Source organism: Pagrus major, chromosome 7 (assembly GCF_040436345.1).
Source record: "Pagrus major chromosome 7, Pma_NU_1.0".
In the NCBI taxonomy this organism is placed as follows: Eukaryota; Metazoa; Chordata; class Actinopteri; order Spariformes; family Sparidae; genus Pagrus; species Pagrus major.
The window spans coordinates 6287537-6300279 of NC_133221.1; the positions used below are offsets into that span (position 1 = coordinate 6287537).

At 34.4% G+C, this 12743-nt stretch overlaps 1 protein-coding gene across 5 annotated transcripts in view; it reads left to right on the forward strand.

Annotated features, from left to right (window-relative positions):
* The window catches only part of plekhg5b (pleckstrin homology domain containing, family G (with RhoGef domain) member 5b), a 72617-nt gene extending 70790 nt beyond the window's left edge, over nucleotides 1-1827 (forward strand). For all 5 annotated transcript variants that reach the window (XM_073469557.1, XM_073469558.1, XM_073469561.1 and 2 more), the window contains one exon: nucleotides 240-1827. In XM_073469557.1, the coding sequence (XP_073325658.1) occupies nucleotides 240-249 (10 nt within the window). In that variant the 3' untranslated portion in view covers nucleotides 250-1827. The remainder of the gene's footprint in view (nucleotides 1-239) is intronic.
* The last annotated feature ends 10916 nt before the right edge of the window (nucleotides 1828-12743 follow it).

A 12743-nucleotide genomic window follows, 5' to 3' on the forward strand; every position in this document is an offset into this window, starting at 1 on the left:
GTGAAACTAATTAGATATAAAATGTTAATTAGTGATCTTTAGTGGATTTTGTCACCTTTAGGGCGGAGATACACTTGCGCTAAGCTAAGCTAACTGGCTGTAGCATCATATTTAGCGTACATTTCTCATTTCATGCCTTTAATTTGAAGAAACATATATTGGATTTGGTTGTAGATATATGATTATTTCATGTTAGAGAATGTGTGTATTAATGTTATTGTCTGTTCTGTCTTTTGCAGGGAGGTATAACCACTTCTTCCAAACAGCTGATCGGTGGCGTGTGGGGCCTAATAAGGAACAACACTTTGTTTTGCTTCGATGGACTGAATTTGTCGAGACACAAATGCACTCTCTGTCTCTCGCTGCCCTCTCCCTTCCTGATGCGTTCTGGACACTGATTAAACCATTTTTTGCATTTGGACAATAACAACTTTTTTTTTTTTTTCTTTTTTTTCTTTGCTGTTGCATTGGTTTCACAATTTTACTCCAATGGAAGGGAGAGGCAGAGAGGAACATTAGCTGATTGCACTTTGCAACGGAAGTAGCATAATGGAGGGGCCGGGGACATTAAGGTGGACCTGTGGTGGGGAGGGTTGGAGTTTGCCTCCCCCCCCCCCGGAGGAGAGGAGGTGGAGCTGAATCCTGCATCTTCTCCGTCTCCATCGAGTCAAGAAGAAGAGGGACACGGAGTCTTGAAAATCTCTACACGAGGACGTCCTCTTAATATTTGTACTACTCCTGGTTTGCTTCAAGAAAAGAAAAAAAAATTAAAATTGCACAGTTATCTATGTTAAGTAGAAGAATCACTAAGGAGTGAATTTACATTTACAGTCACGCAATGAATTTGAATTTATTGTTTGCTGTTTGCTCGTGTACAGATGTGTGTATGTGTGTGTGTGTGGATGTGAGTGAATGTGCGTGTTTTTGAATGACACACGGTCCTCGATTCCTGACTGAACCAAAACTGATCTCCCATCTCCTGTGAATACGCTAATGCAGCCAAAGATGGAAGACCCGAGTAGCCGCTAGATTCCCCCCCAACAACAAAAACAAAAACAAAAACGTGCACCCAAAGGTCCCAAAAAACAGCCCATCACGTTTTCTCGGAACAGCTTCCTTCTTCACTGTTAATCTTGGGTGAACTAACGACATTTGGTTTGTGAAACTAACGAGAAGATGAGTTGATTTTCCTGAAAAATAAAACAACAACAGTGACTGAACGTGGCTGACAAACAGGTGTTTTGAGGAAACGTCCTGCACTATATGTATTATGGCTCGAGCACACCGCTCCCTCTTGAGGCCGACATGTATTAAAAAAAAACACAAGTGCACAAAAAAAAAACAAAAAAAAAGAGACACTTGCCTGTTTTTCTCTGTGTTTGTAACACTAGTAAGAGATTTAAGAAAAAAAGGTTTGGGTTGGATATGTTCTGAGTGAATCTGCAGAGCTGGCTTTAGTTTTTCTTCCAGGAGATTTATTGAAATAAAAATGAAAAAAGCGTCACAGAAACTTAACATTCACATTCAGCTTTTCAGATCAGTGATTTATAACCTTACTCCAAACATCGCCCAAACCAAACTAGGTTAACTCTGTTTACTTTTAGTTTTTTTTTTGTTTATGTGTAATATTTATTATGCCTGCTATGTTTTATATATAAGATATTGTTTATATTGTTTGCTTCCATGATTTGTACATTTTTTTCTGTGGATGTAGTCTTAATAATTTGCCAGGCATGAATGTGCTACGAACCAAAATCATGTGTTTTCCTCTTTCAGGAATGACTTTAAAGTGTCTTAAAAAAATAAAAAGGCTAAAATACTTTACAATCCCTCTTTTTTTTTTGTTAATGGTTTAATCCGTTGTAATGGAGTGATGGCATGGCATTAAAAACAACGTGAACTGGCCGTACCGCTCTCGTCTCTCATTAACGCAGACAGACAGACGGCAGGTGGCAAAAGAACGTGTTCGAGGGTGAAGAAGAGTTACAGCAGAGAGGTCGTGACCGCGTGTGGCCGTGATTCATCACATCGTCGCATTGACGTCACGGTGTTAAAGCTGGAGCTGTGGCTTTGAGCTGCGAGTGACATCGCACAGGAGTTTGCTTAAATTAAAGTATCAATACCTCACTATGAACACATATTTTACCTAAGTAAGAGTTAAAAAGTTGTCAAAATGTATAAGAAATGAAAATCATGTGGTGGCAGGATGACCCCTGTAAGAGTTTATTTAATTATATAGTGTATATAATACAGTGAGGTAATGTAACTAAGTACATTTACTCAAGTACTGTCAATTTTGGAGGCAAATATTGTACTTTTAGTTAAACTACATGCAGATTTCATGAACACAAGTTGCATGTTATTTTTTTATTAATTTATTTGATTAGCAATCGGTTAACAAATACATGTATTAATGAATATGCCATACAATGCACCAAAATGACACTGAACATAAAATAAATAATTAAAAAAGTGTGACATAATTTGATATTTCTGCTTCATTAGGTCATATTTTAGAAATGAATCAATGCCCACATTTATGTTCAACATGATCTTTTTACGACACTGATATTATGACTGATGCACTAATGTGTAAGTGGCAGAAATAAAGAATCTGATATTCAGCATATGTCTGATCATCAAAATCAGTGTTTCTATGGTGAAACTGAAAGCACCAAAATGAAAACTAAATAAAATGACTCTATCATTAAATACACCAGAAATTGTGTTAAAAATAAAATAAAGGCATTAACTTGTATTGTTGTTTAATTGTTTTAATTATGTTACATTCCTCACCAAAAGAAAGACATGACATTGATGTTACATAACCTGCCAACACATAACAGATGTATCTTGGGTTTAGTGTACACAGAGAAATTAAAACTCTCCTGGTTGAAAGCATGAAGGCTTTTTGTCCTATTTAAACACAAGCTGGATGGCACAGTGGCACAGTGGTTAGTGCTGTTGCCCCACAGCACAAAAGACCTCGGTTCAAGACTACGCTGGGGTTTGCATGTTCTCCGTGGTTCTCTCTGGGTGCTCCAGCTTCCTCCCACAATCCAAAGAAAAGCAAAACATCAGGTTAATCTGTTACTTTCAAAAAAACAAAATCAGGAGAAAATCTTTTTTATATCCTGTCAAAAATATTTTTCCACTCATGAAAAAAATTCTCCCAGAAAATGTTTTTTCACTTTGTATCTCACATGACAAAAAAATGTTCTCCTTAAAAAAACTTTTTTCACTCAGTTTCACACATGAAACAAAAAGAAAAAATCCTGAAAAAAATCACCTAGTTTCAGACATAAAAAAAAAAGTTCTCTTGAACGAAACTTTTTTCACTCATGAAAAAAAAAAAAAAATTTCACATGAACAAAAGAAAATTCCTGGAAAAAAAGTTTTCTTGAAATTTTTTTTTCACTCAGTTTAACATTTTCACTTAAAATTAAATAATTTTTTATCCTGCCAAAAATATTGTTTTCACTCAGTTTTACACATGAAAAAATAAAATTCTCCTGGTTTTATCTTTTATTCACATATTTTCACAGATGGCAAAAAAAAAAAAAAAAAATTAAAATTAAAAAATGAAGGAACTTTTTCTTCTACCAAAACTTTTTTTTTGATGTTTCACACATGAATAATAACAAACAAATTTTCCTGGAAGAAAAAAGTTTTCTTGAAAAAAATGTTTCACTCTCTTTCACACATGAAAAAAAAATGTCCCCATGAAAAAAGTTGTTTTGCTCAGTTTCACGTTTTCACAGACAGAGGGAAAAAATTAGGAACTTTTTTATCCTGCCAAAAAAAAAATTTTATTCATGAAAAAAAATCTGAAAACATTTTTTCACATGAAAAAAAAAAAGTTTTCTTGAAAAAGATTTTTTTCTCTCAGTTTCAAACATGAAAAAAAAATATCCTAAAAAATGTTTCAGTTGGTTTCACACATGAAAAAAAGGAAAAATCCTGAAAAAAAATTCACTCAGTTTCACGTTTTCAAAAAAAGATTTTTTTAGCCTGTCAAAAAGAATGTGAAAATTTTTTTCCCCCATGAAAATAAAAGAAGAAAATTTCTCTTGAAAGAAACTTTTTTCACATGAAAAATAAAAAATCTCCTAAAAAAAGTTTCACTTGGTTTCACATATGAAAAAAAGGAAAACTCCTGAAATTTTTTTTTTACTCAGTTTCACACAGAAAAAAAATGTTTCACTTGGTTTCACAGACAGAAAAATGTTTTCCTTTTTCCTGTTACTCTTAAAAAAACAAAATCAGGAGAAAATCTTTTATTTATTCCTGTCAAAAATATTTTTCACAGCTCAGTAAAAATTCTCCCAGAAACTGTTTTTTCACTTTGAATCACATGACAAACAAACCAGTTCTCCTTAAAAAAACTTTTTTCACTCAGTATTCAGGACAAGAACAACAGAAAATCACCCAGGCACACTCGTGACATGCGATCTTCCTACACTATATCCAACCTCCACCGAATGTTATGATTCATGAAAAAAATTCTGAATTTTTTTTTTCACATGAAAAAAAGAAAATTCCCGGAAAAAAGTTGTCTTGAAACTTTTTTTTTCACTTAGTTTAAAATTTTCACTTAAAATTAAATAATTTTTTATGCTGCCAAAAATATTCTTTTCACTCAGTTTTATACATGAAAAAAGAAAATTCTCCTGGTTTTATCTTTTATTCACATATTTTCACAGATGGCAAAAAAAAAAAAAAAAAAAAAAAAAAAATGAAGGAACTTTTTCTTCTACCAAAACTTTTTTTTCACTGTTTCACACATGAATAATAACAAACAAATTTTCCTGGAAGAAAAAAGTTCTCTTGAAAAAAATGTTTCACTCAGTTTCACACATGAAAAAAGTTGTTTCGCTCAGTTTCACGTTTTCACAGATAGAGGGAAAAATTTAGGAACTTTTTTTATCCTGCCAAAAATATTTTTTCATTCATGAAAAAAATTCTGAAAACATTTTTTCACATGAAAAAAAAATTTCCTGGGAAAAAAGTTTTCTTGAAAAATATTTTTTTTCACTCAGTTTCAAACATGAAAAAAAAATTATCCTGAAAAAATGTTTCAGTTGGTTTCACACATGGAAAAAAAGGAAAAATCCTGAAAAAAAATTTCACTCAGTTTCACATGTTTTCGAAAAAAGATTTTTTTTATCCTGTCAAAAAGAATGTGAAAACTTTTTTCTCATAAAAAAACCTGGAAAAAAATTTTCCCACATGAAAATAAAAGAAGAAAATTTCTCTTGAAAGAAACTTTTTTCACATGAAAAATAAAAATTCTCTTAAAAAAAGTTTCACTTTCACAGATGGCAAAAAAATAAATAAATAAATAAATTTAAAAATGAAGGAACTTTTTCTTCTTCCAAAAAAAATGTTCTCCTTAAAAAACTTTTTTCACTCAGTTTCACACATGAAACAAAAAGAAAAAATCCTGGAAAAAAAATCACCTAGTTTCAGACATAAAAAAAAAAGTTATCTGAACAAAACTTTTTTTAAAAAAAATCAGATTTTTTTTTTTTCACTCATGAAAAAAAGAAAATTCCTGGAAAAAAAAGTTTTCTTGCAAAAGATTTTTTTCACTCAGTTTCAAACATGAAAAAAAGGGAAAATCCTGAAAAAAATTTCACTCAGTTTCACGTTTTCACAGACATGTTTTTTTTATCCTGTCAAAAAAAAATGTGAAAACTTTTTTCTCTTAGTTTCAGACATGAAACAACAATCCTCCTGAAAAAACTTTTTTACTCGGTGTCACACATTTTCACAGATGGAAAAAAAAGGAATTTTTTTATCCTGCCAGAGAAATTATTTTCACTTTGTTTCACACATGAAAAACACAAACAAATTTTCCTGAACAAAAAAAGAAATAAAAAATTCACTCAGTTTCACAAAAACGTTGTCATGACAAAACTTTTTTTCACTCAGTTTCAAATGTTTTCACAGACAGAGGAAAAAGTTAAGGACCTTTTTATCTGACAAAAAAAAAATTTCACTCATGAAAAAAAACCTGAAAAAAAATTTCCACATGAAAAAAAAGAAGAAAATTTCTCTTGAGAGAAACTTTTTTTCACATGAAAAATAAAAATCCTGAAAAAAAATGTTTCACTTGGTTTCACAGACAGAAAAAAATGAAACAAATTTTCCTGAACAAAAAAAAATTAACTCGGTTTCACAAAAAAGCTCATGACAAAACTTTTTTCACAGACAGAGGAAAAAATTAAGGAACTTTTTTATCCTGCCAAAAATATTTTTTCACTCAAAAAAAAAAAAATTCTGAAACATTGTTTTCACATGAAAATAAAAAAAATCCTGGAAAAAGACTTTTTTCAGTTTCAAACAAGAAAAAAAATATTCTAAAAAGATGTGTCACTTGAAAAAAGAAAAAAAAAATTTGTCTCTTGACAAAAAAATGTCTGCCATCCAAAGTGTGTCATAAATAAACAACTTAATGCTCGATATTTATTTATTCATTTTCTTGCATTTAATGACATTCATTTATTGAGTGACATATATATTTGATTTTGGCAGTTTCAGTCCTCCACATTTATCATCTCTAAGCAGTATATGGACATTTGATAAATGGTGTTTATTAATGTACAGTATCTGTCAATAACTCTTCCAATGAAGACATATTTGTTATTATTGCATAATTTACTATATCGTTACTGATTATCTGTTTATACACCAGTCTCAGATTAAGCGTGCTCACAGAGTTTAAATTGTTGATAAATACATTAATAAATATTTAGAAATGTACTTAAATGTTTATAAACCGCTTATAAATACTAAATATGTGCCTAAAGTAACAAATTGCTGTTTCGAAGCACTCATTGTGGAATTATTCAGGGTTACTTGGAGTTTAACAGCGTTCATCTGCTCAGTTCAGTTTTCTGGGAACTCAGTCAGATCACATACCTTGTCCAGCTGTCTGTCTGGTCCGACCGTCTGCTTCTGGTTCCCAGAAAGTTCAGATGAGCTCAAATCTGACCCGACCTGATAACAAAGTGTCCGGCACACATGCAGGGCAGAGGCAGGGCCTGATGTCCCGCAGTAACATCGTGGCCAAGGTGTATTTACAGGTGATTATATCAGCTAATCGGTGGATTACAGCATGTTGAGTCCACACAAGCCTCTAAGCTGCAGAGAAAAGACAGTGCGGTCGGTCCGGTGGGATTTTCTGTTTAATCTGGTCCCAGAATGCAGCGGCCCCTCCCGCCCTCACATCTGGCCCGTCGGGATTTACTCGTGTAATCCTCGATTTTAAAACAATTTTATTATGCTTCATGGCTGATACGCTGGACTTTTAATTATTAAAATGCAGCTTTCTACTTTAGCAATGAAATAATTACACATCCGTGTTCTATTAGCCTTCACTAAGTAAGTAATGAGGTTGTGCCACAGTTAGCTGTGGCTGCGTGACGCTTCAGGCCCGATACATCCCATAGATTATTGTCAGGTATGTGATGTTGTATTGAGGCAGGTCGGGCTGCTGTCTGGTAGATATCTGATGCTCTCAAGAATACATCCATATCATTTTGTTATCGTGATGTGAGACTATATAAAGTCTTAGATTTTGTATTGTGATATGACATAAGTGTCTGTTCCTGGTTTTAAAGGCCACATTACAGTGAAGTGATGTAATTTTCTGAACATATCAGATTATTCTGCTTGCTCTAATATGCTGGAAGTTGGAAGAATGACTTCCCAATTCGGAAAATGGGAGCATCCGACGAGCATGTGAATTCACCCAGAATCTGAAAATGTAGTCATTATCTACTCATCCTCATTTTCGTAGTTTCGTAGTCCAGCAAACATTTCTGGAGCTGCACAGAAAAAAAACAGCGTTGCAGCGTCCTCCCAAACAGCTGAAGTAGATGGGGACTTGTTTTAAAACGTTAAAAAATAACTGAAGAAGAAACATAAAATGGCTCCACACAGCTGGCGTAATCCAAGTCTCCAGAAGCCCCAAGATCCCAAATTTATGAAAAGACTTAATGTACAACCTTTTAAAGCCGAGTCTTTACTTTAGCTAATAAGCTAAAAGCGTCGGCACGACCGCAATCACACATTCAGGGTGTAAAAAGTGCCTTTTCAAATCATTTTGACTTGAAGACTTAAATTACGCCGGGTGAGCTGTATTCTTTTCTTGGGCTGCTTTTTACGTTTTAAAACAAGTCTTCATCGACTGATTTTTTAAAATTTTGGACGAAAAGAAACACTTGATGTGTGTGCATGTATACCATGTTCATCCTCTGTGTTATTGTTTACGTCACGTGCTCTTCAGTGCATTTCTCTGCATTAGGGTCCGTTGTAAACGTACACTGCACACAGCTGGGGGGCATCGAGGGGTTAACACCACCTGCTGTGGCAGATGTCAAAAACCATGCTGTAAAAAATGTCCGATTAACACAAAGGGGCACTTTGGCAAATCCTGATTATAGGAGCACTTTCATTTATTAAACTCTGCCAATCCCCTGAACTCTTTCTGAGCGGGGGATTAAAACCAGGTAGACACCATTGTCTATCTAAACAATCCCTCTTTAAGCTCTAGCTGTTTCCTGGTGCCCTGGACAGGCCCGGCTGGCTGGTCGCCTGCCTGTAATCTCAGTAGGGGCTTATAGGTCACTACAACCACTACACATTCCCATTCATCAACATCATCCCCTTTAGAGCGACTAGGTGATTGGATTTAGGACATGTTTTACAGGGGCGGAAAAAAAAAGACAACAGCGAAATAAAGCGTGTTTACAAGAGCTGTGCTGTGAAAAGGCCCGCGGACGAGTGGCAGCCATATGGAATGGATAACCCTGCGAACATCTGCCCTCGATCAGTACCACAGTCACTGACATTAGACTGGCGGGTCTGACCTTCACATGGAGCACAGGAACATCTGGCCGTCCTCTGCTCTCCACGTCCCCTGAACGCAGCATTTAACAGACGAGTAGCTGCAGAGATTTGTCTTGAGTTCCCACCAGGTTAAACATGTTGTTCATGGTCAACAGCAAGTATATTTACTCAAGTATACTTTTAGACTCCACTACAATTTGAAGGCAATTCTTAAAGGGTCATTTTTTACCCCACTACAACTTTATTTACCTTGCAGCTTCTAAATAATACAAACTATACCACTACATACTGACGGATCTGGATCTTCATACCCTGGGCTCTGCTGGATCATTGCTCTCCTCTGTTTTACTATCTCCTCACATCTGTATATCTGTAAAACTTGATGCCTCTTCACTCTGATCTTCTCTGTTTTACTGCTAATCATCTCGTGTGCGCTGCCCTCTTCCAGGTCACCACGGTGGAGAGGAAGGCGTGCGGCTTGAGCACCACTTGGCGACGCCTCGGCCTGCTCAGTCGTCCTCCTGGATCCACACACTTCACATATATTATATAATTTGTATCAGATATTCAATGCAAATTGTGAATTGTGATTTTGTTGTTCTGTGCTGCTCCGTCCTGGGAGAGGGAACCCTCCTCTGCGGCTCTTCCATTGTTTTTTCCCATTAAAAAGTTATTTTTTTCTCAATGTGTTAAGTTTTTCCTCACTTGAATCGAGGGTCTAAGGACAGAAGATGTCATTCACTGTACAGATTTTAAAGCCCACTGAGGCGATGTGATTGTGATTTTGGGCTGTATGAATAAAACTGATTTGATTTGAATCTAAAAGGTGTACGTTTCAGGTCAAAGTTTATAAAATACAACACTTTTTTTCAGAAACTTTCTGGCTTGTGGTCCTTGTTTACAAAAAAAAGCAATCTTGTCATGTTTCAGATGTTTCATGGTTTCATTTTAATAACTGTTTCAGACAAAAAAATTAAAAAACAACAGTTATAGCTAGAAGAATGTTTTGTTTTGTCATCTTCCGCTTTATTAATCATCTCACGACCCCTCAGACTCTTTGGAGGAGCCACTAATGTAATATAAAGTAATATATTAGTCACAATTACTATTTTTTTGCAGAATGAGTCACTTTTAATACTTCAGGTAAATGTAGCTTAAAATACTTCTGTACTTTCATTAAAGAATTATTATAATCATCATTAATTTTTACATTTTTGTATCGGTACCGTTGCCTCCTCCACCTCAGGTCCTCCTGGACGCCCTGATGAGATGCACCCTGCCTCCACACACAATCCCCTGCAGCAGCAGAAAGGTGATAATGTATTGCCAGCTGCTCTCTGGCATAAATTCATTCCACAAAGACGCGGCATATGCTCGAGGATCAAATGTCTTTATCCCGGTAAAAGTTGTGTTGTTTTCTAAATTAAAAGAGCATAAGGTCCCACTTTCACGCGACAATATAAACTCCCCACCTCAATAATTGTATCAGCTTATAAGAAGCTTACTGTAATTACAATATTGTCTTCTTAGAGCAGCGGCCCTAAAACACGAAATACAAATCAACCCATTTCTAAATTAAATGGAGACTCGTTCAAAGGGGAAGCTATACAAGAGGAGGACAGAGGGATTAACATGTAAGTCCACCACATTTAATATTTACAGCACAATCGCACAATTAATCTGACAATGTGTTGTGTGTCTAATACCTGAGCTGACTGGTGCTGCACCATTATCACTGTGAGCACTGGGAGGAGGGGGTGGGAGCAGCAGGAGGGAGGCTGTTGATCCAAAGTGTGTTCACGTTAACCCAAAAACAACTTTTACCTTTAAAGTCGCCTGATTCTTATTTAGCCTCACTGTGGTGACCGGTTTATAGATCTAAACATGGGGTGTAAAACGTAAGAGTAGAGCTCGTAAAAATAAAAATAAAAAAAGAAAGAAAAAGACTTAAAAATGGAGCCACGTGCCAAACTCTGCAGTCAATGTTTAAACTAAGCCAGCGAGACTTAACAAGGAGAACGTGTGACATATGAGGTTTGTTTCCTCCATAGTTTCGTTTTCTAGTTGTTGGGCGAATAACAGAACGACAGAGAGCAGCGACGATATACATGAGATTTAATTTAATAAATGTCACATCACAGGCTCACAGAGTCCAAGGTGACATCTTCAAGTGCCTCGTTTCATCCGGCTTATTAAGTTATTCAGTCGACTAAAAAAACACAAACAAAACTTGAGAATATTCACATTTTTTCTTCAAAATGACTTGAATGGTTTACAAAAAGCTTTACTTTAATCTCACGGGAGTAATTTTGCAGATTCAGATACATAAAACAAAATATCATCAGCATATAAATGATAACGATGAACAGGGTAAACAGTGGTGGATGTAAAGTACTGAGATTTAAAACTATTAAAATACCCTCTTAGATTGGATTAGCTGGAAAACACATGCAATTGCTGACAATATTTTTCCTTAAATTAGATTATGAAAGCAGGACTTTTAGTTTTTCACATTGTGGTTTTACTTTTACTTCAATAAAAGGTTTGAGGAGCCGACGTATCCCAATATTTAATACAAATAATACAATTGCAAACCCACAATCATCTCTTTTGGAGTACTATATGAATATGTGACATTTAAAATCACTTTAAATAATGAGTATAAAGAGCACTTTCTTTAGGGGTGGCCTCGTGCGTTTTCATAAAGATTATAAGATAAGAAATGATAACATAAGATAAGCTACTGATTGATCCCCAGAGAGGAAGTTTGGTTGTTGCAGCAACACAAGAACTGAAATATGTACAGACAAATAGAGAGGAGACACTTTACAATAAAGATTGTGACATTTTGAAGAGTTACTAGGGAACAAATGAGGAACAAATGAGGAACAAATGAGGAACTAAGTGTTAGTTAATGAGTAACTCCTAATACAGTTTTATAGAGTAGCTAATGATTAGTCGGTAATATCATAAGTGAGGTACGAATCAAGAACGACTTGATCATTGATGAATCATTAATAAGTACTTGCCTAAAATTTCATAATGGAGGAATATATAGTAAGTAATCATGAATTACTAGAGAAAAGACCTAAAGATGAAATATTAACTAGAAAATTTAAGCAACGTTCTGTGTGTAGAGGAACAATCTCTTCAGAGTCCTCATACTGACAACTACACTGTGTTTATGAGCTAAAAGAGAAATTGTTTATTTGTTACTAAAGTCAACTCTGAAGAAAAGTTTCACCAAGTCGTCTACACAAGACGCTGTTTGATGTCGTCTCAAAAGGTCGACTTTAATCTTGAAATGTCAACTTTATTCTCGACATTTTGACTTTTTTCTTGACGTGCGTCCTGAAAAACAAACCTCCTGCTCTCATTTTTTTTCCACCCGTGACCCTGATACTCTCCCACAGTGTCAGTTTGTCAATTTTTATAACTTAAAAAATGGTAAAAAAAAAAATAAATAAAAAAAATAAAAATATATGTCAGGATAATCTTGTGAAAAAAAATATTAAAAAAAATTGAAACAGTGAAAAAAAAGTTTTTGTGTACGGCTCATTTTTTAAGTGTTTGTCTTGAAAGCATGAAAACCAAAAAAATAAATAAATAAATAAATAAAAAAAATTTAAACAGTTTTTCAGGACAGACTTTTTTTTTGTATGGCTAATTTTTTAAGTGTTTGTCTTTTTTTGTTTGTTTTTAAAAAAAATGATGAAAAAAGTTTGCTTTTTCACGTTTTCACAGATACATTTTTTATTTCTTCATACAAGCAACCAAATGAAAAAAAATGTCAGCAGAAAAAAACTGTCTGTATAATATAGAAATATAATGTAATTATAATATTGTATAAAACAATATAAAACTATATATTTAGCCAAGTTTAGTAC